This window comes from Pantherophis guttatus, chromosome 16 (assembly GCF_059756535.1).
Source record: "Pantherophis guttatus breed Tessera chromosome 16, ASM5975653v1, whole genome shotgun sequence".
Classification (NCBI taxonomy): domain Eukaryota; kingdom Metazoa; phylum Chordata; class Lepidosauria; order Squamata; family Colubridae; genus Pantherophis; species Pantherophis guttatus.
In genome coordinates, this window is record NC_142078.1 from 5,709,542 (window position 1) to 5,735,166 (window position 25,625).

Genomic DNA, 25,625 nt, shown 5'->3' on the forward strand with positions numbered 1-25,625 from the left:
TTCGGACCGCCCCCGCCAAGCTGGGCTCGCTCGAGACGCGTCCGCGCAGGCGCGGGAGGTGGCGCATGCGCCCTTCTGCTTCCCCGCCTGTAATGGCCGCCCTGCTGTATTTTTTCTGCCCTTTTTATTTTTCTTGGTCTTCATTGATGTACGAGCATCTGTGCTTCTTCTTTCTTCTGAGGCATAATGATGCAAGGATAATTTTTTTTATTTTTTTATTATTTTGAGATTTAAAAAATCTCAAGGGAAACAGAAGGGGAAGTCCCAACAGAGTCAGGCTGGGGATGATGGGAGCTGGGGTTGGTGGTAGTGGGGGGTGGGGACTGCAGCTACCCAGAGCTTGGAGCCACCTCGCCCATCATCCACAGAGCAGGAGCTTGGAGACTCAGCAAGAGCTTTTTCTTGGGGCTTGTGGGGGTTTCTGAGTCCCCCCACTCCAGCTCCCATCATTCCCAGCCTGAGAGAGAGATGGGAGTTGGAGTCCTCTTGCCCTGAAAGGGTGGGTGGGTGGGGGGCTAATGTTAGGGGAGAAGGTTGCAGCTTTGCAATAACCCCCCCTTCCCCCCCCCCAAAAAACAGGAGCTTTTGTGAAGAAAGCTGCTTGCTGAACTTTGCCTGGGGAAAAAAAAATCTCATTTTTAGGCTTTGGACAATATCCGGTCCAACTTGTTGGGCTGCTTTCCACAATTTTTTTAAATTATTATTTCTTTCAATGTAAATGTTTGATTTTGCCAAATCATCAGCAGGTGGTTTTTGCTTTCCAAAAGGGGGGAGCCCAAGAGATGCATCTTCACAGCTTTGCAAGCACCCCCTCTTTTTTAAAAAAAAAACTTCCCCCCCACCCCAACAGCCTCGAAATCCCCTCTAAATAATTCGGAGCTGCCCTTTTTTGCAAGCTGGCTTAGCTAACCGAGGCAAGGCAACCCTGTCTGCCAGATGGCTGCGATCAAAGCTGGTGCTTCAAATCCCTTCCCACTGAGTCATTCTGTAAATCAGGTTGGCTCACAAGAGGACAGGATTAAGGAGGGACCTCCTCAAAGAACATGTTTTTCCTCCTAGAGTTGAGTCTTCTCAGGTCTGCAAAGACCCAACCCAAGTTGCACTGACTAAACTGCAGCTTGCATGCCGTAAAGGAGCAGGGCAGGATATTTGGCCCTTGCTGGGTTGAATCTCCAAGGTGCTTTTCCAAAGGCAAAGGAAACTGCTTGGGGAAAAAAATATATGAAAAAGGCAGGTTCTGTGTTAAAGAAACTGGACAGCCCCTTGTCTGAAAGGGTCTCCTTGCTTGCTTGAGACTAGAAGACCTCCAAGGTCCTTTCTAGCTCTATTTTAGATGGAAAAGGTGGAAAAGGTGGAAGCAAAGACATTGAATGAATTATTTTTATTATTATTGTAAGGGTGCAATATTTCGCCTGATAGTTGAGGAATCCATAATATTGATTTAACTGGCATTAAATCCTCCACCGACTTTTTAAACACCACCTTAACATGGATGTCATTACTATTCCAAAACCACCCAATTATTCCCAACACTAACTCCTAGTTTAACAAGGGCTAAATTTGGTTTTTAGTATGATGCTTGCCTTGCAATTTCTTGAATTGGAAAAAGGAACTTGATTTTCTGTTTGTGGTTTTTTTTTTCTGTTTGCCTTGCTGGCCCCTTTACTTAGTCCCTTGTATGTTGGCCATTGTTTTCTGATGTTTTACTTTGGAATCATTCCGATTTAAAAAAAAAAATACAATTTTTTTTTAATGTCACAGCTTTGACAGAGAAGAGGAGAGGTATCCCTGCAAGAAATAAGACAACAATCTCAGTTTTTGGACCACAACCTAGCAAACAAGATGCTTATGGATTACGCACGACCGTGAGCTGCAAAAATCCATTTATTCTTTCTGTTCCTGACAACTGTATGAATCACCAGATGCAGAAGGAAAAGGAAGTGGTTGCGGATTGCAGTTCTACCGCTGGCTTGGAAAATATTCTGGCTAAACATGAACACGAATCCCCTTTGAATCAAGGGGGCAAGCATAACCTGGGATTAAGGGGGAAAATCTCCCCCAAACCTTTAATGGGGAGGTAAGAGCGGTTTAAATCTTCCACTTGAATTCATTTTTTTGGCTAACCTGAGGATTCTCAAGTTTGTCCTGACTCATTTTGAAGAACTTTTAAATTATTTTCTTGACCTTCTTTTCTTTCTTTTTTCTTTTTTTAATTCAGGACACCTCAAGCAGCCCGGAGAAGTTGTAATGCAAGCTTCAAATCTCCGGTAAGTGTCTGTAAAAACAAATTTCTCATCCCTCTATAGCAGTGATAGCTAACCGTTTTTTCCACGCATGCAAATACCCATAATGCAATGCCCCCCACACACGCTCCACCCCCCTGTGCAGGCACGCACAACACCCCTGCGCTCCCCTATGCACATTTGTGCGCGACCCCCCCATGCACCCCGTTTTGGGCCTAGCAGGCCTCCCTGAAGCCTCTGGAGGCCAGAAACGGCCTGTTTCCGTACTTCTGGGAGGCCTGTTTTTTGCCCTCCCCAGGTTCCAGAGGCTTTTCTGGAGGCTCTGGGAGGACGAAAACTGCCTCCCCCAACCCTCTGGAGGCCGGAAACTGCCTGTTTCCGGACTTCTGGTGGGCCCATTTTTAGCCCTCCCAGCCCTGTACTTACCTGGCATCCGAAACGGCCCGCGTAGAGACTCATGGGAGGGGAGGGACGGCATGGGCATGCGCCCGCATCTCCCACATACCGTCAGAGACCCGAAAATCAACTGGCTGGCAGGAGGCGCACGCTCATGCGTGGTGGAGCTGACATAGGACGACGGCTCGCGTGCCCGCAGAAATGACTCCGCATGCCATCTGTGGCACGCGTGCCATAGGTTCGCCATCACAGCTCTATAGAACGTGCATCGATAGATGGGTCTGAACATTTTGGGAATGTAGGAAGCAATTTTGGAAGCCATAATTGTAGTCCAGATTCCTTGAGAAAGAGTTCTGTAGGTGATTCTGATACGTGGCCAGGATCCCGCTTGTTATCTCTTGGCTGTAAACCAAGTAGGACTAAAAGTTACATTCAACAGGTCAAAATAAGACTATGCGTGCTGATTGGCTGTATACCTTTATTTGCAATCACAAAACTAAACCGTATCAAATTTTGTAAAGGTAAAGCAACATTTTTGGAGGCTCTTGTTTTAATCTTCGTAGAAAACGCTAAGCTGTAAACCCATATTATTTGGTTGGGTTGGATTTTTAGTGAGTAGGGAAAGTTGCAACCTAAGAATCTTTTTGCAGGATACGGAAGTCTTTTGCTTGTAAATAGGATGGCTTGGAATCGCAACTTTATTTTTTTTTATAAACCAAACATTATTTTGATAGTCTTAATATTGTCAGGACAACAGGAGATAGGGTGCAATATGTGCAATAACATTTTTTGGAGTAAAAATGATCTATTTTCTTGGCAATAGATATATACTACATAGCGCTGAATAGATTTTCAAATCAAAGCAAATCTTTATTGTCAATGCACAACACATGTACAATGAAGTTGAGTGAGCCTCCCTTGGTGCAGCCCCCCCCAAAAAACACAATTACGTCTTAATAACTCAATAAATGAAAGAAAAAGAAATCCCTAAATCCAAATAAGTAATAACTAACATACATTCCCATATACGTATATATATATAGCAGTGATGGCTAACCTTTGTGCTGTCACGTGTCAAAAGGGGGGGGAGCGTGGGGGGGGAGTGGCCACACCCATCATTCAATGCCCACACACACCACACACACCCCATGCATGTACACGTGATCCCCACAGGCGACCCCTGCTTTTGGCAAGCGACGGTCAAAAGGTTACTGGTAGGCCCATTTTTCACCCTCCCCAGGCTCCAGAGGCTTTCCTGGAGCCTGGGGAGGGTGAAAACGGCCTCCCCCCAACCCTGGAGGCCGAAAACGCCTTCCAAAAGCCTCTGTTGCAAGCCCTGTATTTACCTGGCATCCAAAACGGGCCGCGTGGAGACTCCTCGGAGGGGAGGGGCGGTGTGGGTGGGGCCAGCCAAAAATCAGCTGGCTGGCATGTGCGCTGGAGCTGAGCTAGGGCAATGGCTCGCGTGCCCACAGATATGGCTCCATGTGCCACCTGTGGCACACGTGCCATAGATTTGTCATCACGGGTAGATAGCCTTACCGCATTTTTCGGAGTATAACCTTAGTTTTTGGGGAGGAAAATAAGAAAAAAATTGATTGGCAGGTGGTTCTGCCTCCCAGAATACCCCCAATCAGCTGTTCTCAGAGGTGAATTCCTTGGTTGTGAGCTCTGTGCCTTGCTTTTTTTTTGCTTTTTTTTCTGCCTCTGAAAGCCTCCGAAACAGAACTTCAGAAAAAAAGCCTCTGAAGCTCTGTTTGGAGGTTTCTTTTCTGAAGCTCTGTTTGGAGGCTTTTTTTCTGAAGCTCTGTTTGGAGGCTTTTTTTCTGAAGCTCTGTTTGGAGGTTTCTTTTCTGAAGCTCTGGAGGCTTTTTTTTTCTGAAGCTTCGTTTCTGATCCTTTTTTCAGCCTCTGAAACCTCCATTTGAGAAGCTGGGTGGGGCTACATTCGGAGTATGAGACGCAACCAGATTTTCACCCTCTTTTTGGGGGGAAAAAGGTGCGTCTTATACTCTGAAAAATACAGTGTATTATATTACACCGGCATAAACATGCTGGCCCTGCAAGTCTATCCTATTAAACCTGATTGTAGTGTTACATTGCATTCAGAAGTCTTAACGGCCCATGGATAAAAGCTATTTTTCAGCCTATTTGTTCGGCTGGCTATGCTTCTATATCTTCTGCCCGATGGTAGGAGGGTAAATTTTGGCCCTCTCTTTATGGTGTCCATCCTCCACCCCATCCTGATATAGCGGTGAAGCTATTCTAAAATCCCTTGGCATCCCACCCACCACCACCCGTGCTGAAATCATTAAAAAAAACAACGTTTAACATTGTTCTGTCTGTCTCCGCTCAATAGGTTCTTCCTCCGAGGAGCTGTCAGCCTGCCGATAAGGACATTTTGCAGCACGAAATCGAAGAGCTAAAACGCAAGGAGCTCGCTGTGGATCAGGAAATAGCCCAAATCAAGACCGAGTGTGTATTTTTATACATGTTTTGACGTGCACAAAGACATCTGTTTCAAACTGCTGTATAGTGTGGGTGGGCGTGGCAGCTCGAGTACAGTAACTTTTCCAGGAGTAAAGTTTGAGTTAATTTATGTGGGCCAAACCTACTGTTTGGGGAATGGAGCATTGGTGGGTTTCAATTTTTTTTACTACTGGTTCTGTGGGTGTGGCTAGGGAAGGTTACTGCATAATCCCCATTTCCTCCCAATCAGCTGGGACTTGGAAGGCAGAGCATAGATGGATTCAGATTAACAGAGGTGGAAGGGACCTTGTAGGTCATCTAGTCCAACCCCCTGCCCAAGCAGGAGGCCCTACACCATTTCAGACAGATGGCAGTCCAATGTCTTCCTGAAAGCCTCCAGAGATGAAGCTCCCACAACTTCCGAAGGCAACTTCTGTTCCATGGGTTGATTGTTCTCACTGTCAGAAAATTCCTCCTTATTTCCAGGTGGAATTTCTCCTTGATCAGTTTCCATCCATTATTCCTTGTCTGACTTTGGGTGCCTTGGAAAATAGCTTGACCCCCTTCCTCCTCTCTGTGGCAGCCCCTCAAATATTGGAAGAGTGTTATCATGTCTCCCCTGGTCCTTCTCTTCACTAGACTAGCCATGCCCAGTTCCTGAAACCGTTCATCGTATGTTTTAGCCTCTGGAGAACCATGGAATGACCCCAGCACAGCCTGATTGCCAGAGATTAATGAATAAAGTGGAGTATTTTAGAATTCCAATATCTCGGGAATGGGGTTGGCACGTGTTATTAATTTAAGCAAGGCTGGGGTTACAAGGAGAAATACATATAAAATAGAGTCATAAATATTTTTTCTCAAATCTTGTTCCTCTTCCAACAGCTCTTAAGGATCACACATCTGGTTTGTCTTGACTTTTCTGAACTTGGTTTTTTTTTCTCTCCCCCCCCCCCCCAAAGAGGATACAACCTGGAGGAACTGGAAAACCACATTACCCTGCTTCATGAATACAACGAGATCAAAGACGCCGGACAAATGCTTTTAGGCAGATTGGGTAAGGAGGACTAATATAGAACCATATTGGGTGGGTGAAGGTACATTTTTCTTTATTACTTTAAATATTCTCCTTTAGATAACTTAGCATCGTCCATCACTGCCTGGTGCCTCTAAGTTTGTTGTGACCCAGGCCCAGGTAGGTATTATCAGACACAATCCATTCGAAAACAAACAGACTTTATTAGAACAACCGAGAATTAACTCATTCTGGAGCCTGGATAGCTCTGCAGACAAGGCACTGTAATTTAACACCAGCTGTCTGCAATTAAAGTAATTGCGAATCTCGCCAGGCTCAAGGTCGACTCAGCCTTCCATCCTTTCTAAGGTAGGTAAATTGAGGACCCAGTTTGTGGGGGCAATAAGCTGACTTTGTATAAAATATACAAAAGTATGAAGGCTATTGCTTAACGCACTGTAAGCCGCCCTGAGTCTCCGGAAAAGGGCAGCATATAAATCAAATTAAAAAAAAAAAAATTCTCAGCGTAGTCCAAACTAAATTAAAACAAATTCTTCAAAATACCATTCCTCAGTTTATCACCGACCTTGGTATAATTAGGCAAACTGCCAAAGGCTTTTCTTGGAAGCAGAAGACGCCGACAAGAAATGAATACAGTGAAACAAGAACCAATTCTCTCAACAGTTGTTTTTCAGCAAAGAAGCCAAGAGCCATTACTGGTCTTTTAAGCCTTATGGGAGGGGCCAATCATCTCTTGGCCTTACTCCTCAGTCGTCCTCTCTGCTTTAGCTGCTCCTGCCTTCTGGCAGCTCTTCTCATACGTGCACTAGGAACAGGCTCCTCCTGTTCCTCTGCCTCTCTACTGCCAGCCTCTGGAGGCTCCGAAGTCCGCACATCACTCCCCGATGGCCCTGGCCCCACCTCTGCCTTCCAATTACAGAGAATTTGTGGAAGCAATTACTGCCTTGTTTGTGTTTTCTCTTTCCGCGCTCATTTACACAATCTTTGTGTTTTTTTTCTCCTAGCTGCGATCAGGGGCGTCACCACCAAAGATCTCTACCCTGAATTTGATCTGGACCTTAATGATTAGGCGGAATGTAAAACGTTGACACACCACCTAGACTGTGGAAATATAATACGTGCTGAAAAAACAACCACTGTAAGTTCATTATTCCCCTTGGAAATATCGATGAAAGAATAGCTTTAATTTTAATAGCTTTAAATAAATCATTTAACGGATGGAGAAGCTGTTGGGTTTATTGCTGCCATTTAGAGATGGAAAAGAACAGAATTTTCTGCACTGGACTGAGGAATTGTTAATGGTCTTATTCATTGCGAGAGTTGACCAGGCTTAAAATATAAAACCATAAAAATAGCAAAGATTTTATTCATTGTATAAACGCTGCAGATGTGATTGATGGTCTAAATCAGAGGTCTGCAACCTCAAACAAAGAGCCATTTGGACCCGTTTCCCCACAGAAAAGAAAACACCGGGAGCCACAAAACCTTTCCCATGCCTATTTCTTGAGCAGCCACAAAACTAGCATATGTAGTTGAATTCAACGTTCTGTTTTCTTCTGAAACTTTTTTTTTCTTAGATTTATCCATGGTTGGCCTACCAGGGGTGGAAAAGCTCAATAAATAGCATTCCGGCAGGTGTCGCACATTGGCAGTTGTGACGCATATTTTGAGCGACGGAGCTGCAGCGGAGGGGTGAAAGAGCCACATGCGGCTCCAGAGCCGCAGGTTGCTGACCCATCATCTAAATGGAAGTCCCTACAGCCTTGGATCAATTCAAATTCTGCCCTCTTTTCTTCTCACCCCAAAGAGGGCTGGATTTGAAAGTGGAATCCTCTCCAAATCACCACGAATTGTTAAACTATGATCTGAAACGTAGGTTTCAAATACGGCTGTTGAAAAGAGCAAGGGACTCAGAGGAAACCACCTTGTCTATAAAAACGGTGCATTATTTGCTTGGGAGTGAATTTCAGAAGCATTTGCGAGATGGTTTAAAACTCTTGACGCTGAAATAAAGGAGTGTATTTTGGCATTAAAATCCCAGACACTGCATTCCATAGACATGGGCATAAATTTGAAAAAAAAAACAGATCAAACCTTTTTGAGTTCCGTTTAGTAAGTAATATCTGCTAAGAATGTTTATTTCTGTGCTAGGGAAGAAACAAAATAGCTTACTTCAATAGAAATTCGGTTGGTGTTTGAAATATACAACTGTAGTAACAATCTGTTACTTTGAAATATCCCATTTCAGCCACAAAAACTAATTTTGCTGTGCTGGATGTGGGCACAGTGTCCAGCCTGCCTTCCTTCCTTCCTTCCTTCCTTCCATCCATCCATCCATCCATCCTCTCATCTCCTTCCCTCCCTCCCTCCCTCCCTCTCTCTCTCTCCTTCTCTCTCTTCCCCTCATTCCTATCTTCCTGCCATCCATTCTTTCTTTTTTCCTTCCTTCCTTCCTTCCTTCCTTCCTTCCTTCCTTCCTTCCTTCCTTCCTTCCTTCCTTTCCTTCCTTCCTTCCTTCCTTTCTTTCTTTCTTCTTTCTTTCTCTTAAATTGCAATATTCTTGGCACATTGTGTACAGTTTTAGAGGAGGAACCAGCCAACTTGGAACCTTCTGATCCAAGCTAAAAATTGGAATTCCGGGATGTTTCGTACGGCTCCCCCGTCCCCAATATTCTGAGAACTCTCGCAAAAATTCTTAGCGAATGCAACATTTGGCTCAGATTCGGTCCCTTTCACGATCCGCCCTAGCGTTCAGGTGCGGAAGGCTGTTTTGAAGTTCAGCTTCTACTTTCTGTTTGGCTTGCAAAATTGCCCTCTGGATGTTCGGGAGGTCCCACTGTGTCCTCAGTAGGGCGTCCTCCAGCACAAAGACGCCGTCCCGTACCCGCCTCACTTGGCTGCACACCGCCGTGGTCTTCAGTTCCAACCCTATTTCGTGAACGATCTTACGGAGATACTGTGGGGTCTCGTGCAAGCAGTGAATTTCTAAGAAAGGCAGGAAGAGAGAGACCAGAAACTCAGCTAAACTTAAAGTTGTAAATTCATAATTACCACTTGAAGAATTGAATGTGTCTCTAAAAAAATCTGTTCCCTCCCCCCCCCCCCCCGGTTTATTAAAATAACTAGCTGGTAACCCGGCATTGCCTGGATTCGATAGATGTCCAAGCCTTTATCTGACAGGGAGCCATTGAGAGGGGCCTTTCTTCCCCTTACTCCCATGCCCATCATCCCTGCCCTCTCCCTTCCCCCTCCCATGCGCTCCTCTATCCGCCCTGTCTACAATCCTGGCACTTTGCCCCAAATCCATCAGGCGCTTCCCCATTGCTCCACTGGAGGGCGAACATCACGGCTGCCTTTCCAGAGGAAGCTGCGAAGGAACTGACATCACAAACAACTGCCGCTCTAGGATGCCACACACCCTCTCCCAGGCGTTCCAGTTATGCTGGAACACACAAGCGCGCGCGCACACACACACACACTAGGGGTGTCTTATCCCCACAGTATTTGATTCCAGATAGTAAGTCATCTGTGTACCAAGTCTGGTTGAAATTGCTCGAGGCGTTCCAGAGTTATGCTAGAACATACATACATACAGCCTTTTTTATATAGATAGATGATTTCAGGCTGGCCTGGCTAAGAAATAATCTTTGAGTCATTAGGCATCTTACGGAAAGCTCCAATTCTTTTGTCTTTTGTAGCCCAATTCTGGTGGTTCAGGTTTATACTCTTGAGTAAAAGACATTCTTATTGGCCCAATTTTTTTTTTCTTGACTGGATGCATCAGGAATTTTAGCAGAATGTAGGTTCTGCCTTTAATTGCAGCATTTTCACCTTCCTTTGATGTTGCTGAAAATTCGGTATGGTGGACAAAGTGAAAAATCTCCAGGTCTCTGTCAAAGTTTCTCAAATTTAGCCACTATAAGATGCCTGGACTTTAATTCCCATTATTCCCCAGCCTGGGGAATTCTAGGAGTTGAAGTCTAGATATTTTAAAGTTGGCCAAGGTTGAGAAACACTGATTAACTCTAAACCAATGCTGATTATTTTTGCAGCATCCCCGCTAGCTATCCATCCCCCTGCTCATTCCTTCCTTCCAAAGCCATCTTTTTCAGTTTGGAGCGACAGGAACAAAGTTTAAAGATTTAAAGAGCGTTCCGGAGCTTAATTTCCTATTTTTAAATAAAACAAAGGCGCCATATCTGCCTTAATCTAAGAGAGAAGGCCATCATCATCGTTTTTAATGACGCCATAATCCCTTGTGGGGTGGAGTCTGGGCAACTGAATGGAGCCAATGCAAAGTTATATTCAGCAGATATACAGTAGTGACCAAAATTGTGGAAACCTTTTGGGAAAAGTGTATTTTTGAGGTTTGATGGCTAATAACACCACTTTTTTTTGGAATAGTACCATAAAATTATATATCAATGGAAAGATAATTTAATCAAGAATGTAATGCAGCAAAGTTTGTTCAATTATCTGTATTCTATGAAAGGTTATAGCCAAATAACCAGAAAAAGGAAGCACAACTTGCTTAGGTTGGTATCAGATAGCTTTCCTTCATCTGATTGTAGCCAATGAGCATGGGTGTTTAGAGAGCCAATCAGGTGTCATCTTGTTTTGGCAATGAGCCAAATAGCCCAGACCTTAACCCAATTGAAAATCTATGGAGCCGACTAAAGAAACTTAGTTAGTCAGAAGCGACCCAGCAATAAAACCCAGTTAATAGAAGTCATCCTTCAATCTTGGTTTCACACCGTAACAGCTGCAGAACTAAAAGACTTGGTTCACTCCATGGGAAGACGTTGTAAGGTCGTAATTCATGCTAAAGGCTACCCAACTATTATAACTGACGTGATAATTTTTGTACTGTATATCTCATTTTTTCTATGGTGGTCATTTTTCTATATCTCGTTTTTTCCTCTGTGTTTCACTTTTCTCCTTTAGAACTGCTATTCTAATAGCAAATCCTTCATAAAAGTTATTGCATTACATTCTTTCCTTTTTTTTTTGTAAATTTTTTTTTTATTTTTTAAAACAAAACATAAATCCATCATCCGTACAATTGCAAACTATTTCATGGAAATGAAATAGGGATGAGATCATTATAACAGAAGAACGGTAGAAATGTACAAAATATAATGCAGTGTTATATGATTATGAACGTTATAATATAAATATTTGAAAATAATTTTTATGAAAAGAGGGGAAAGCCATAGTTGAATGATTAATGAGGATTATATTACCAAGATACTTATTAGATTGGTAATATGAGAAATTAGATAATTAGTAGTAATGAATATGGTGAGGAGCCACAAAAAATTTGTAATCGACTGACACACTGTTTGCAATTGTATGGATGATGGATTTATGTTTTATTTTAAAAAATATTGCATTACATTCTTGATTATATTATCTTTCCATCGATATATAATTTTATGGTACTACTCCAAAAAAAAAAAAGTGGTGTTATCAGCCAGCTTTAGAAAATTCATTTCATTTTTCATTTCATTTTATTTAATTTGTATACCGCCCTACTCCCGAAGGACTCAGGGCGGTGAACAGGCACAGAATAAAACACATAGAATACAAAAATTAAGAGCAGAAGTAAAATCGAATTAAATCAATTTAGCCCAAGACAAATTTAAAACCCCAGGTTAAGAACAAATTAAAATTTACATTAAAATTTACATTAAAAAAGAATGGGAAAGGTTAGGCCAGACCAGCCTGGTGAAATAAAAAGGTCTTAAGAGCGTGGTGGAAGGTGCGTAGATCCGGGATCCTTGGTATCTCTGGAGGGAGCTTGTTCCAGATAGTAGGTGCCCCCACAGAGAAGGGTCTCCCCCTGGGGGCCGCCAGCCGACATTGTTTGGCCGACGGCACCTGGAGGAGTCCCTCTCTGTGAGAGTGTACCGGCCAGTGGGAGGCCGTTTGCGGCAGCAGGCGGTCCCGTAAATAACCAGGCCCTAAACCATGGAGCGCTCTAAAGGTGGTAACCAAAACCTTGAAGCGCACCCGGAAGACCACCGGGAGCCAGTGCAGCTCGCGCAGGAGAGGTGTTACATGGGAGCGCCGTGTCGCTCCCATAACCACCCACGCGGCCGCACCCTGCGCCAGTTGGAGCCTCCGGGTGCTCCTCAAGGGGAGCCCCATGTAGAGAGCATTACAGTAGTCCAGGCGGGAATACACTTTTCCCAAAAGGTTTCTACAATTTTGACCACTGCCGTATACTCACTGCTCAGAGAGAGGAATACCTGCTTCTACCTAGGATTGAACTCACAGCCTCCTGATTGCGAGGCGGGAGCTCCATCTCCAAGCCACCGCACCACTAAGAGAGAAGGCCATACCCAGCTGGAATTCCGGCGGTTCAAAACGGAGGCATCGCACCGCCGTGATCAGAGGAGGGCTTTTTTCCATGGGCCGAATTAGGCCTTTGACCGCCAGCTCATAGGATTCTTGACTTTTCAGGTCAAGGTTAGCCCACCTGGGAAGGGATGAGGATAAAAAAACAGAAGCATCATTATTTGGCAACAGGTCAGCCTGGGATGCGAGATCGGCATCCTTTTACCGCGATTATCAAGGCCTGCAGGACGCACGACCGCAACGGAGCCCAAAATTTTTATGTTGCTCAGCAAGAAATTTGTTAAGCGACTTTCCCTTCATTTTACGACTTTTCCTGCCACATTTGTTCAGTGAATCACTGCAGTTGTCGTTTAAGTGAATCTGGCTTCCTCCGTAGACTTTTGCTGGTCAGATGGCAAAGGGGATTATATGACTCTGCGACGGTCATAAATATGAACTCCGGGACGCTGCGACGGTCATAAATATGAACTCTGGGACGCTGCGAGTCATAAATATGAACTCCAGGATGCTGCAACGGTCATAAATATGAACATAAATATCAAGCGCCCAAATGTAAATCACGTGGCCCATGGGGGGGGGATGCTCGATGGTCGTAAGTGTGAAAAATGGTCATAATCTGAGCCGAGGTGGCGCAGTGGTTAGGGTGCAGCACTGCAGCTACTTCAGCTGACTGCTAGTTCAGCAGATCAGCGGATCAAATCTCACCGGCTCAAGGTTGACTCAGCCTTCCATCCTTCCAAGGTGGGTAAAATGAGGACCCAGATTGTTAGGGGGCAATATGCTATTTAGTATACTGTCTTTGGTGTAAGCCGCCCAGAGTCCTCGGAGAGTGGGCGGCATAGAAATATGACTAATAATAATAATAATAATAATAAAAAATCACTTTTTTTCCATGCCGTTGTAACTTTCAACGGTCACTGAAGGAGCTGTTGTAAGTTAAGGACTACCTGTATTTTCTCTAGCTCATGTTCCTATGAACATTATTGACTCATCACTGATCATCGATCAAACAGGGCATTGAGCTTTTGGCTAGGACCAGAAAGTATCTTTGGCAGCGTGTCAAGGCTGGTGATTCTCCCGAAGGACTTCTCCCAACTAATTGGGACTCAGCTGTGAATGAACGTAATTCACAGCTGTTGCAATAAAAGAGGTTTTTGGGATTACTCGTGTGTCTTAATGACTCATGAAGCCGAGGTCACAACAGGCCGTGTTTCCCCCCCCCCCCCATTTTACAAGACTCGGCGCTCGGTTCGAACCTAGGAATATTTTATTTATGCTACCTGCTGCAAAAGTCATTCCTGCTCTAAAACCACATTCCCCACCCACCCCACCCCCAAAATGATGTTTTTTCGCCCTTCAGCCTCATCTCCCAACTGAGAAAATTTTGTAGTTTGGGGAACCAATCTCCTTTTTCACTAAGTTTTTTTTTTTTTTAAATAAGCGAAAAATTCAGCCACGAAGGAGATAGACCACTTCAATTCACAGCCGTCGCCAACTTGGGCACAGTTCATTTTATTTTAGATTAAGAGCCGTTTCCGCGATCGGCCTTCACTCTCTATCAACCGTCTCTTGATCATTTTCCTCTTCGGTCCTGCAAGTAACTGAGCCAGGAGGGATGCAAATCCCTGGCCATTCCTGGCGGTACAGAATGGCACAGTTTCCTGATCCGCCATGTCGTAGTTAAGGCTTCTTCTCGTCCTCTCCCGAAGGGACAGAAGGTGGCAGTTCTTCCTGCTGTGGAATAACCTGCAGGAATTGCAATAATTCTTCGGCCCGCCGGTCTATCTCGGTCTCGGGGCGCAAATAGCACCAGAGGAGGAGCAGCGTAAAGGTCAGGCTGATCAGTAGGGCCCGCCAGAGGGGCTGCTTGTGGTCGCTGCCCATGGATTGCCGCGTGGTGAATCGGCGGGGGTTGGCGGAGCTCTTGGTGAAGCACAGCGGCTCGGAGCTTTCGGGCTCCTCGCTCTCTTTGGGCTGGCTGTAGAGACGGCGCGGGAGGAAGCCAAGGGACGGAGGCGGCCTGCGAAGAAAACAGAAGGAGGTTGGTTGAGAGCCTCCGTGCCACCTCGCCAGGCCAACCTTCTTCCAGGCAGAGTCTGCGGATTTTAGACAGGGAGTCCTTGACTTACGAACGGTTGCTTAACGAACGTTTCAAAGTTACGTCCGAGCTATTTACAACCCGTTTTCAGAGTTACAACCTCTGCGTGGGTACGCATTTTGAGCCCTTAACAACCGGCTCACCTGGATGGCCGTTGGCACCATCCTGCGGTCAGGTGATGTCCGATTTTCAACAGTTTTGGCCCATTTCCGGTTTTGTTTTGTTCCTTATTTCCTGGCCCAGAAAACGCCTTCGCTCTACGACTGCTGCATTCATTCGCTTAAGGACCGTTGTAAACAAAACAGTGGCGGCTTCCAATCTGGTCCCGCGAGGCCTTCATCGTACGACTGCAGTGACTTAACAGTCGTAATTCCTGGCTCAGTTACGGTCATAAATCAAGAACTACCAAGTGGCCAGTAGCGGGAAATTGAAGTGGTCTAAAACGTCCGTGCACAATATAGATTCTTTCGTTAAGAAATTCTCCCAGAAGTCCACCACACCTCAAGTCTTCGTTTTGGAAAGCTGCTCTCAGTGGGCTTATTTTGTTTTAACAATCCTCAGGCAGAAAGGGGGGTTTAAAGGATCCCCCCCCCCCATCTAGATCCTTTCTGAGCTTGTTTGTTTTCTTGCAGAAGCTTCATTATCCTAACTACCAATTTTTTGGAGTATAAGACACACTTATATTTGCACACACAGGGTGCAAATTTGGGTGCGTCTTATACACCGAATGTAGCCCCGCCCACCCGCCAGCCCCCACCCTTTGGCCTCTGCCTCCCAGCAATTTACCTCCTTGCAGCAAACAGCCTGTTTCAGCTTCAGCACAGCCTGTTTAGCACAAGCAGCTGATTGTCGGTTGGATCCCGACCCTCAGCTGTTTCAGGCTGCAGGGATTGCCATTGCCTATTGCCGCCTCCGCACGCCCCGTTTTCGGCCTCCGCTGTTTGCTGCAAGGAGGCAAATTGCTGGGAGGCAGTTTTTTTTTTTTCTTGTGCTAATCAGGCTGTGCTGAAAATGAAACTAAAGCAGGCTGTTTGCTGTTTGCTGCAATGAGGCAAATTTCTGGGAGGCAGAGGCAGATTTTTTTTTTCTTGTTTTCCTCCCCCAAAAAGATAGGCACGTCTTATAGTCCGGAGCGTCTTATACTCCAAAAAATACGGTAGGTAACATCATCGCTAGCACTGATGATGTTACCTAAATGGGTCATGAAACGTCTAAGAAAACCAGCAAGCTCTGAGAGCACCAAAGATCCCTCATCTACAAATATTCTCCTTTTTTTAGATCCTTTCCCTTCCTGGAATGTCCCTAACTTCGGGCAGTTCCCTTCCACACCACACCAGAAGCGTAGTGGTGTCCTTTCAAACACGGTCACTGCAACCTTCTTTTTCCAGCAAGCCGGGCTGGCTTAACATATTTTTTAACATATTTTTAATTTTTAATTGGTTTGTCATCTTAAACGGGGGCCAAATTAATATATATCCTTTTAATTGTTTTTTAATGTTTGTATTGCATGTTTTTATCTGGCTGTACACCGCCCTGAGTCTTTCGAGAGAAGGTGCGGTATATAAATTTGAAATAAAATAAAAATAAATAAAAATAAAATTTTGATACTCACTGCAGTAAAGCCTTGTGATTGGATCCCTGGATCACCGAAACCATCCGCTCCAGCGTCTCCCGTGTTACATGATCTCCGAAGAAGAAGAAGGAGAAGGAGACAAGCAGTGTTAAGTTTCCTTTCCCCTGGTTTCCCCGTCCCCCCCGTCTTTTTCCCCCAAAAGTCCCAATCCTGAAAAATCGCCAACTTAAGTCACTTACCAAACGTGCTCTTCTCAATCAGTCTGCCTGTGTCTGAGAAATCGTCGGTGGCTTTGCCGAATACGCCGTTAACGGTGTAGGCCTTTGAAAAGGAAAACATCCTGATAGCACACACTGCGGATTGCGAAGGACCAGGGCAAAACTTCTTAAAAGGAGAATGTCAGCACAAGAAAAGACAAAATAGCCCAACCTATGGTTTTGACCAGAAATTGTTCTCCCTTCTAACACTGATGATGCTGGGTGGGTGGGTGGATGGATGGATGAAGATAAAGATATAGATACAGAGATACATAGATATATAGAGAGATATAGAGATATAGATAAATGGATGGATGGATGAAGAAAGATATAGATACATAGATACATAGATATATATAGATATAGATATATAGATAAATGGATGGATGGATGAAGATAAAGAGAAATGCAGATAGACAGACAGACAGACAGACATAGATAGATATAGATAAAGATAGATATAGATGGATGGATGGATGAAGATAGATATAGATAGATAAAGAGATATAGATATAAAGATAGATATAGATATAAATGGATGGATGAAGATAGAGAGATAAAGATAAGGATAGAGATAGAGATAAAGATAGAAATAAAGATATAGATAGAAAGATAGAGAGAGATACGCACAGTTATGCACAGTCACTCATGCCCTCGTCACCTCTCGTCTGGACTATTGTAACGCTCTCTACATGGGGCTCTCCTTGAGGTGCACCCGGAGGCTCCAACTGGCGCAGAGTGCGGCCGCGCGGGTGGTTATGGGAGCAACATGGAGCTCCCATGTAACACCTCTCCTGCGCGAGCTGCACTGGCTCCCGGTGGTCTTCCGGGTGCGCTTCAAGGTTCTGGTTACCACCTTTAAAGCGCTCCATGGCTTAGGACCTGGTTACTTACGGGACCGCCTACTACCATCAACAGCCTCCCACCGACCAGTACGCTCCCACAGAGAGGGGCTCCTCCGGGTGCCGTCGACCAAGCAATGTCGGCTGTCGGCCCCTAGGGGGACAGCCTTCTCTGTGGGGGCACCGACGATCTGGAATGAGTTCCCCCCAGAGATATGGAGGATTCCGGATCTGCGCACCTTCCGCCGCGAGTTGAAGACGCTTTTATTTCATCAAGCTGGCCTTGCCTAAATCTTCTCCCTTTTAAGTGTAAATTTTAAATTTTTAATGTATTTTAAAATTATGGGTTTTTTAAATTATGGGTATTAATTCAGCCAAATTTATTTAATTCATTTTATTCGATTTTAAATTTTGTATATCTATGTGTTTTATTTCATGGCTGTGCACCGCCCTGAGTCCTTCGGGAGTAGGGCGGTATAGAAATTCAATAAAATAAATAAATAAATAAAAATAAAGATAGAGAGATATATAGATATAAATGGATGGATGGATGAAGACAGAGATAGATAAAAATAGAGATAGATTAGATGATAGATAGATAGATAGATAGATAGATAGATAGATAGAGATAAACATAGATATAGATGGATGGATGAAGATAAAGATAGATAAATAGATAAGATAGATATATAGATATAGATATAGATATAGATATAAATGGATGGATGGATGAAGATAGAGAGATAAAGATAAGGATAACGATAAAGATAGAAATAAAGATATAGATGTAGAGAAGATAGACAGAGATAAAGATAGATAGATATAGATATAAATGGATGGATGGATGAAAGAGATAAAAATAGAGATAGATAGATAGATAGATAGATGATAGGGATAACGATAGAGATAAAGATAGAAATAAAGATAGATATAGAGAAGAGAGAGAGAGAGAGAGAGACAGATAGATAGATAGATAGATAGATAGATAGATAGATAGCAATAGCACTTTTTATATACCGCTTTATAGTGCTTTCACAGCCCTCTCTAAGTGGTTTACAGAGTCAGCCTCTGGCCCCCAACAATCTGGGTCCTCATTTTACCCACCTCGGAAGGACAGAAGGCTGAGTCAACTTTTAGCCAGCCAGATCGAAGTACCAAACTGCTGGAAGCCGACACTGCATTCTAACCACTGTGCCGCCACCACATCATATCCTCACCCTAACCCTAAGCATCAGAAACGGAGGGGACGGCTTACCTTGGTAAGATGTGCGTTGTACCAGTCTTTGAGCAACTTGGTGCCATAACCCACGCCGAGCACTGGGGGAGTAAAAACGCAGAAGGCAAACAACTGAGAATTCAAAACTCCATTACTTCCTAGCAATAGGTTTCTAGCAGTCAGATCAAATTGGCTTTAAATTAATCCGAGCAGGAAGAACAACACAGAGCACTGGGCAAGTCAAAGTGGACCAAGAAGAAGAAGAAGAAGAAGAAGAAAAAAAAAAGATCGTGCGAAATCGTAATTTCCCCATCCTAGAAAAATTCCGGATAAACCCCAGATGGGAGAAGCTAAAAAAACCAATCTGATGAAGCTAAATAAACTCTTCCGTTAAAAGGTTAACGGAAACATTTTCTAAAAGCCGAGCGAATTGCAGGAGAATATTGATGCTCTGCTGATATCCCAGTTAAAAACTGGCTAGTACAGTGATAGTTAACCTTTTTGCCATCATGTGCCAGGAGCGGGGTGGGTGGGGGTCGCGCGCGTGCGTGCCCACACCCATAATTCTATGTGCCCTGCCCCTGCGCATGACCCCCCCCCCCATGCTCCCACCGCTCCTGGCACACAATGGCATGGTAGGCCCGTTTTTTGCTCTCCCCAGCCTCCAGAGCCTTTCTAGGAGTCTGGGAAGGGCGAATCAACAGCCTCCGCACCCTCCCCGAGAGGCCGAAAACGGCCCGTTTGCCAATTTCCTGTCCCACCGGAAGTTGGCAAACAGGCTATTTCCGGCCTCCAGGTGGGTGGGGAAGGCCGTTTTCACCCTCCCCAGACTCCTAGAAAGGCTCTGGAGGCTGGGAAGAGCAAAAAACGGGCCTTCCGGTCCAACCGGAAGTTGGCAAACAGGCCATTTCTGGCCTCCGGGGGGGTGTGGGGAAGGCTGTTTTTGCTCTCCCCAGACTCCTGGAAAGGCTCTGGGGAGAGCAAAAAACGGGCCTTCCCCACCCCCACCCCCGAGGCCCTCCGGAGGCAGGAAACAGCATGTTTCCCTACTTCTGGTGGGCCCAGAAGGCCCGAAAATCAGCTGGCTGGCGCGCCCATGCACACTGGAGCTGAGCTCACGTGCCCACCGATATGGCTACGCGTGCCATAGGCTCGCCATCACGCGGCTAGTAAGTTTGATCAAGCCCCTCCTCCCTCCACCGGAGGAATTTTAATGCCTAGAGCAATGATGGGGACCGAGTGGCCAAAACGTGCATGCGCCCGAACCCCCCAAATGCAATGTGCGTGCAGCCCCCACACATGCACCCTGGCCCGTGCATGCGCCCCCCCTCGCAGGCACCCTGCACATGCGCACATATCCCCCCACATACGCCACACGCCACACGCATGCACGGCAGTGACCCAAATACCAGCTGGCCAGTGGGAGGCAGAGCTAAACTGGGGCGACAGCTCGCGAGTGCCATTGGTTCGCCATCGTGGGCCCAGAGCTTCTTTTACTTACCAAAAACTCCCGAGGACTGCATATCCAGACAGCTGCCCACTCCAATTTTTAATTGCGTAAAAACCGGTCCTGAAACTGTGCAAGAAAACCAACACGAATTTTAACAGCGGAAGAACGCTTGCATTGTGCAAAGCAAAAAAAAAGAAAAAGAAAGAAAGAAAAGAAAATTACCTCCTTTAATTTTTTTTCCCCCTCCCTTGGAAGTGCCCAAGCTTGTATATTTAAAGATGCCGGGATGGTCTCTCAACCACGCCCTTCAGCCCCCGAAAAAGCGCCAATTTTGCAAACGTTTGGCTAGGTTGATTTCACACCATGAAGGAGTCTTCACCCCAGGAGCCTTGGTAGTACAGTGGTCTAAAGCACCCTGTTATTAAGACCAGCTGCCTGCAATTACTGCAGGTTCGAATCTCGCCAAGGCTCAAGGTTGACTCAGCCTTCCATCCTTTCTAAGGTAGTGTTGTGGCCCTGCCCTCTGAGCCTATCCCATCGGAGGAAGAAAGCTCCGAGCATGAGGAAGAGGAGTCAGCCAGGCCTCCCTCTCCAGGCCCCTCCCCTCTGGCACTGTCTCAGGTGCCGGCCGAGGGAGAGGAGATTAGCCGAGAAACAGGTGTCTCGGATGAGAGCGAGGGAGAGACACCATTCCTGGACGCACGCCTCCGAAGGCGTGATAAACGATTGCAGCAGCTCAGGAGGCGTGCTAGGGATTAGAACTGAGTCACTGGACCACACCCCAGAGACTATATAATAGAGGGTGGTGGCCAGCGATCCCTGTGACGAACAAAAGTAAACCTTGGATAGTCACTAAAGCCTCGTCCGGAAACTGCTGAGAGGAATATTATTCTGATTGGACTTTTGTATGCTAAGTATCTTATCTTTCTGTTTTGTGGAAATAAATGCACTTGGCAGACGGTGTGTATATCGCTGCCAAGTTGGAGATAAAGACCTGGGTATGTGCCAAGTGCTTCCTTAACCCTCGGCTGGCTGTGTTTGTGTGTGTGTGTGTGGACGGGGACAGATCAGGTAGGTAAATTGAGGACCCAGATTGTGGGGGCAATAAGCTGACTTTGTATAAATATACAAAAGGATGAAGGCTATTGCTTAGCGCATTGTAAGCCGCCCTGAGTCTCCGGAGAAGGGCGGCATATAAATCAAATTAAAAAAAAAAACATTCAGCAAAAAAAATGACTTAACATAACACAATAGGAAAGGGTACGTGTGTTCTGACCTAAGCTTCTCCAAAAAGCATGAAGCAGACTCCCTTGTCCAAACAAAAAAAAACCCCCTTTTTATGAAGTTACTGTGAATTCCTCTCATTCACATCCAGCAAAAGTCTTTCAAGGGAGAATTTAGAGTCACAGACCTTATCTGGCTTGGAGAGCTGCCAGGCCGATATCTTCAAAACTTGGCCAGGAGCCTCGGAGAAACCAAGAGCCTTGGTGGTGCAGCGGACTAAGTGCTGTTATGTAGCACTTAGCTGCCAGCAATTAGTGCGAGTTCAAATCTCACCAGGCTCAAGGTTGACTCAGCCTTCCATCCTTCCGAGGTAGGTAAATTGAGGACCTGGATTGTGGGGGCAATAAGCTGACTTTGTAGAAACACCGCTTATGGGGGGGCCAAAAGCCCTAATAAGCTGCTATTATTATTATTATTATTATTATTATTATTATTATTATTATTATTATTATTATTATTATTTCTATGCCGCCCACTCTCTGAGGACTCTGGGCGGCTCACACCAAAGACAGTATACTAAATAGTATATTGCCCCCAACAATCTGGGTCCTCATTTTACCCACCTCGGAAGGATGGAATGCTGAGTCAACCTTGAGCCGGTGAGATTTGATCTGCTGAACTAGCAGTCAGCTGAAGTAGCTGCAGTACTGCACCCTAACCACTGCGCCACCTCAGCTCCTATAGGTATATAGGTATATACAAAAGAATGAAGGCTATTGCTATAAGTGCATTGTAAGCCGCCCTGAGTCTTCGGAGAAGGGCGGCATATAAATTGAACTAATAAATAATAAATAAATAAAGTGAACTAATTATCGCCTGCAAACTCTACTCCCCTTTCGCTCCTCTTTTATTCCCACTGGAAGGGGCCATTCATCATCCACCTGTGTGGCCTTACTCCCTAGTCGACCCTTGTTCTTTAGCTGTTCCCTTTGTCTGGCAACTCTGGGCATGCACACACTGGGAACAGGCTCCAGCTGTTCGTCTGCCTCACTGATGTCGGACTCCGAAGGCAGCTGATAACTGTCAGATGGCCCTGTCCCCCTCTCTGCCTCAGACGCAGAGCCCTCATCAGAACCTTCCCCAGACTCCAGGATTGGCCCATGTTCCTCCACAGCCTCCTCACTGTCCGAATCTGCTGCCAGATCCGCTGGCGGGCCACAACACTGTGTTTCTCCTTCGGGCTAGGTGGCGTTCCTCGTCCGAGTTTGTCTGGATCCCCGATTTCTACAAATTCTCTTCACACCATCTTACCCAGAGGATGGTCAGCCAGCATAGGAACCTGGCTAACAGTCAGAGTCAATTCCTTCCTTCCGGTCTCCATTTCAGACGTGGTGGGCTGAAAGCATATTTGTTGACGGGGTTCTGGACGCTTTAAGGAGTTTAAGTCTGAAAGCAGAAAACAAAAACACAGGTGTTTTTTTTCTCCCCCCTCTTAAAATCCCAAACTGTAAGAATCTGAATTGTTCCGAACTTTCTTCCGATTCAGGAATTTGCATCTGAGCAGGAGGTTGCGCTACAAAACCTCTATATTATATATATATATATATATATATATTTATTGAATTTATATCCCGCCCTTCTCCCCGAAGGGACTCAGGGCAGTGAACAGCCGAAAATTAAAATAACATACAATATAAAAGTTAAGATAACTAAAAATAAATTAAATTAATCGGCCTCCCAATTTAAAACCCCAAGCTATACAATTAAAAAACTAACCCATAAAACCTATTCAGGCCAGGCCTAGTATGCCAGGTAGGTAGGTAGGAGGAAGGAAAGAGAAGGAAGGAAGGAAGGAAGGAAGGAAGGAAGGAAGGAAGGAAGGAAGGAAGGAAGGAAGGAAGGAAGGAAGATAAGTAGGTAGGTAGGTAGGAAGGAAGGAGAAAAGGAAGGAAGGAAGGAGGGAGGGAGAAAGAAAGGTACAGTAGTGGCCAAAATTGTGAAAACCTTTTGGGAAAAGTGTATTTTATAGGTTTGATGGCTAATAGCAATCCTTTTTTTTGGAGTTTCAGATAATCCTATTCCACTCCTGGAATGGCCTGGGAATAACCCAGACCTTCACCCAACTGAAAATCTACGGAGCCGACTAAAGAAACTGGTTAGTTGGAAGGAAAGAAGGGAGGAAGGGAGGGAGGGAGGAACGAAGGAAGGAGAAAGGTAGGTAGGTAGGAGGAAGGAAAGAGAAAGAAAAAGGAAGGAAGGAAGGAAGGAAGGAAGGAAGATAAGTAAGTAGGAAGGAAGGAGAAAAGGAGGGAAGGAAGGAAGATTAGTAAGTAGGTAGGTAGGTAGGTAGGTAGGAAGGAAGGAAGGAAGGAAGGAAGGAAGGAAGGAAGGAAGGAGAAAGAAAGGTACAGTAGTGGCCAAAATTGTGAAAACCTTTTGGGAAAAGTGTATTTTATAGGCTTGATGGCTAATAGCAATACTTTTTGGGAGGGGGGGGAGTTTCAAGATAATCCTATTCCACTCCTGGAATGGCCTGGGAATAGCCCAGACCTTCACCCAATTGAAGATCTATGGAGCCGACTAAAGAAACTGGTTAGTTGGAAGGAAAGAAGGAAGGGAGGGAGGGAGGGAGGGAGGGAGGAAGGAAGGAAGGAGAAAGGTAAGTAGGTAGGTAGGAGGAAGGAAAGAGAAAAAGAAGGAAGGAAGGAAGGAAGATAAGTAAGTAGGTAGGTAGGAAGGAAGGAAGGAGAAAAGGAAGGAAGGAAGGAAGGAAGGAGAAAGGTAGGTAGGTAGGTAGGAGGAAGGAAAGAGAAAGAAAGAAAGAGAAAAAGAAAGAAGGAGGGAAGGAAGGAAAGAAAGAAAGAAGATAAGTAAGTAGGTAGGTAGGTAGGTAGGAAGGAGAAAAGGAAGCAAGGAAACAAGCAAGGAAGCAAGGAAGGAGAAAGGTAGGTAGGAGGAAGGAAAGAGAAAGAAAAAGAAGGAAGGAAGGAAGGAAGGAAAGAAGATAAGTAAGTAGGTAGGTAGGTAGGTAGGAAGGAAGGAAGGAGAAAAAGAAGGAAGGAAGGAAGGAAGGAGAAAAGTACAGTAGTGGCCAAAATTCTAAAAACCTTTTGGGAAAAGTGTCTTTTTGAAGTTTGATGGCTAATAGCAATACATTTTTTTTGGAGTTTCAAGATAATCCTATTTCACTCCTGGAACAGCCTGGGAATAGCCCAGACCTTCACCCAATTGAAAATCTATTTAGTTGGAGCCAACTAAAGAAACTGGTTAGTCAGACGCGACCCAGCAATGAAACCCAGTTAAGAGAAGCCATCCTTCAATCTTGGTTTCACTTGATAACAGCTGCAGAACTCAAAGACTCGGTTCCCTCCATGGGAAGACGTTGCAAGGCAGGGGGAGGGGGAAATATGGGGAGGGGGCGGGTGGGAGAAAGCAAGAAAGAAAGAGAGGAAGCGGCTCTCACCCTTGATCAGATGCCTCTCCACCGTCTCCTTGAGCGCCCTCCAGTGCATGCCCGGCGGCTTGTAGACGGCGAAGAGCCCTTGCAAAGCCGTGCCAGCCGCCGCCCGCATGGCGCCTTCCCTCCCCCAGCCGTCCTCGGCCGGCGCAACCGCCTCTCCGGTCCCCCTGCCTTAGCACTGCCGGGTTCAGCACTACTGGAAAGAGAGGCCCGCCCGGAACACGAGCCCGGCCAGCTGGGTCTCCAAGCCGAGCCAAGCGCAAAAGCGCAAAAACGCAAAGCGGGTTGGTTACTGCGCGCAAAGCCCGGGAGCCGTGCCAAAGCGGAGGGGAGGGGAGGGGGCTGCTTGGGAGATCGGGGTGGGGGGGGGGGTCTTTGCAACAGGGCAACAGGCAAGGCACACACACACACACACACACACACACACAAGACAACACAATATACACACAGGTCCCTAGATCCGGAATACTCAGCGTTGGGGAGAATCGGTGCGTAAAAGCGTCTGGAGGTCAGTGGTTTGGGCAAAAAGACCAAAAAAAAATAAAAAAAGGGGGGGTGTGTGGGGGGGGTGGGATTGCGTCTTCCCTCGGGGTTCCCTTCCCTCCCTCCCTCCCCTGTTGCCCTTGCAGGCTGCGGAGGATGGGCTTTGGAACGCAACGGTGTGTGGGGGGAGCTGGTGCCAGCCCTTCCCTCCACCAAAGGAGGAGTATAGCTGTCTTACTTTATTTATTTATTTATTTATTTATTTATTTATTTATTTATTATTTTATTTATTATTTTATTTATTATTTTATTTTATTTTATTATTTCATTTTATTTTATATATTTTATTTATTTTATTTTATTTTATTTTATTTATTTATTTATTTATTTTATTATTTTATTTTATTTTATTTTATTTTATTTTATTTTTATTTATTTATTTTTTATTTATTTTATTTTATTTTATTTTATTTTTATTTATATGCTGCCCTTCTCCGGAGATTCAGGGCGGCTTACAA

At 45.2% G+C, this 25,625-nt stretch overlaps 3 protein-coding genes across 12 annotated transcripts in view; 2 read left to right on the forward strand and 1 right to left on the reverse strand.

Annotated features, from left to right (window-relative positions):
* The first annotated feature begins 22 nt into the window (after positions 1-22).
* On the forward strand, positions 23-7,503 carry SWI5 (SWI5 homologous recombination repair protein). Of its 4 annotated transcripts, none has more exons than XM_034438729.3 (6): positions 23-148; positions 1,762-2,077; positions 2,219-2,267; positions 4,999-5,114; positions 6,071-6,165; positions 7,149-7,503. In XM_034438729.3, exons 2-6 carry the CDS (start codon positions 1,911-1,913, stop codon positions 7,211-7,213), a joined length of 492 nt encoding a protein of 163 aa, XP_034294620.2. In that variant the 5' UTR covers positions 23-148; positions 1,762-1,910; the 3' UTR covers positions 7,214-7,503. The 4 variants fall into 4 exon arrangements, with proteins under 4 accessions (XP_034294620.2, XP_087735651.1, XP_034294621.2 ...); XM_087879525.1 differs by having other exon boundaries at positions 54-191; XM_034438730.3 differs by lacking the exon at positions 23-148 and adding an exon at positions 405-1,177.
* The window catches only part of COQ4 (coenzyme Q4), a 32,938-nt gene continuing 14,461 nt past the window's right edge, over positions 7,149-25,625 (forward strand). Inside the window, exon 1 of one of the 6 annotated variants that reach the window (XM_087879521.1) lies at positions 7,149-7,282. The gene's annotated coding sequence lies outside the window, so the exon portion shown is untranslated. Of the gene's footprint in view, positions 7,283-24,598; positions 25,133-25,625 lie in introns of those variants that run through there. The other 5 variants (XM_087879519.1, XM_087879517.1, XM_087879523.1 and 2 more) reach the window with 5 other exon arrangements.
* TRUB2 (TruB pseudouridine synthase family member 2) lies at positions 8,240-24,762 on the reverse strand. Of its 2 annotated transcripts, XM_034438720.3 has the most exons (8): positions 24,628-24,762; positions 22,476-22,610; positions 19,992-20,066; positions 18,530-18,591; positions 16,415-16,496; positions 16,215-16,287; positions 12,489-12,625; positions 8,240-9,129 (listed from the first exon to the last, which is right to left on the reverse strand). In XM_034438720.3, the coding sequence occupies exons 1-8, from the start codon at positions 24,734-24,736 to the stop codon at positions 8,861-8,863; spliced, it is 942 nt and encodes a 313-aa protein (XP_034294611.2). In that variant the 5' UTR covers positions 24,737-24,762; the 3' UTR covers positions 8,240-8,860. The 2 variants fall into 2 exon arrangements, with proteins under 2 accessions (XP_034294611.2, XP_034294612.1); XM_034438721.3 differs by lacking the exons at positions 8,240-9,129; positions 12,489-12,625 and adding an exon at positions 13,983-14,524.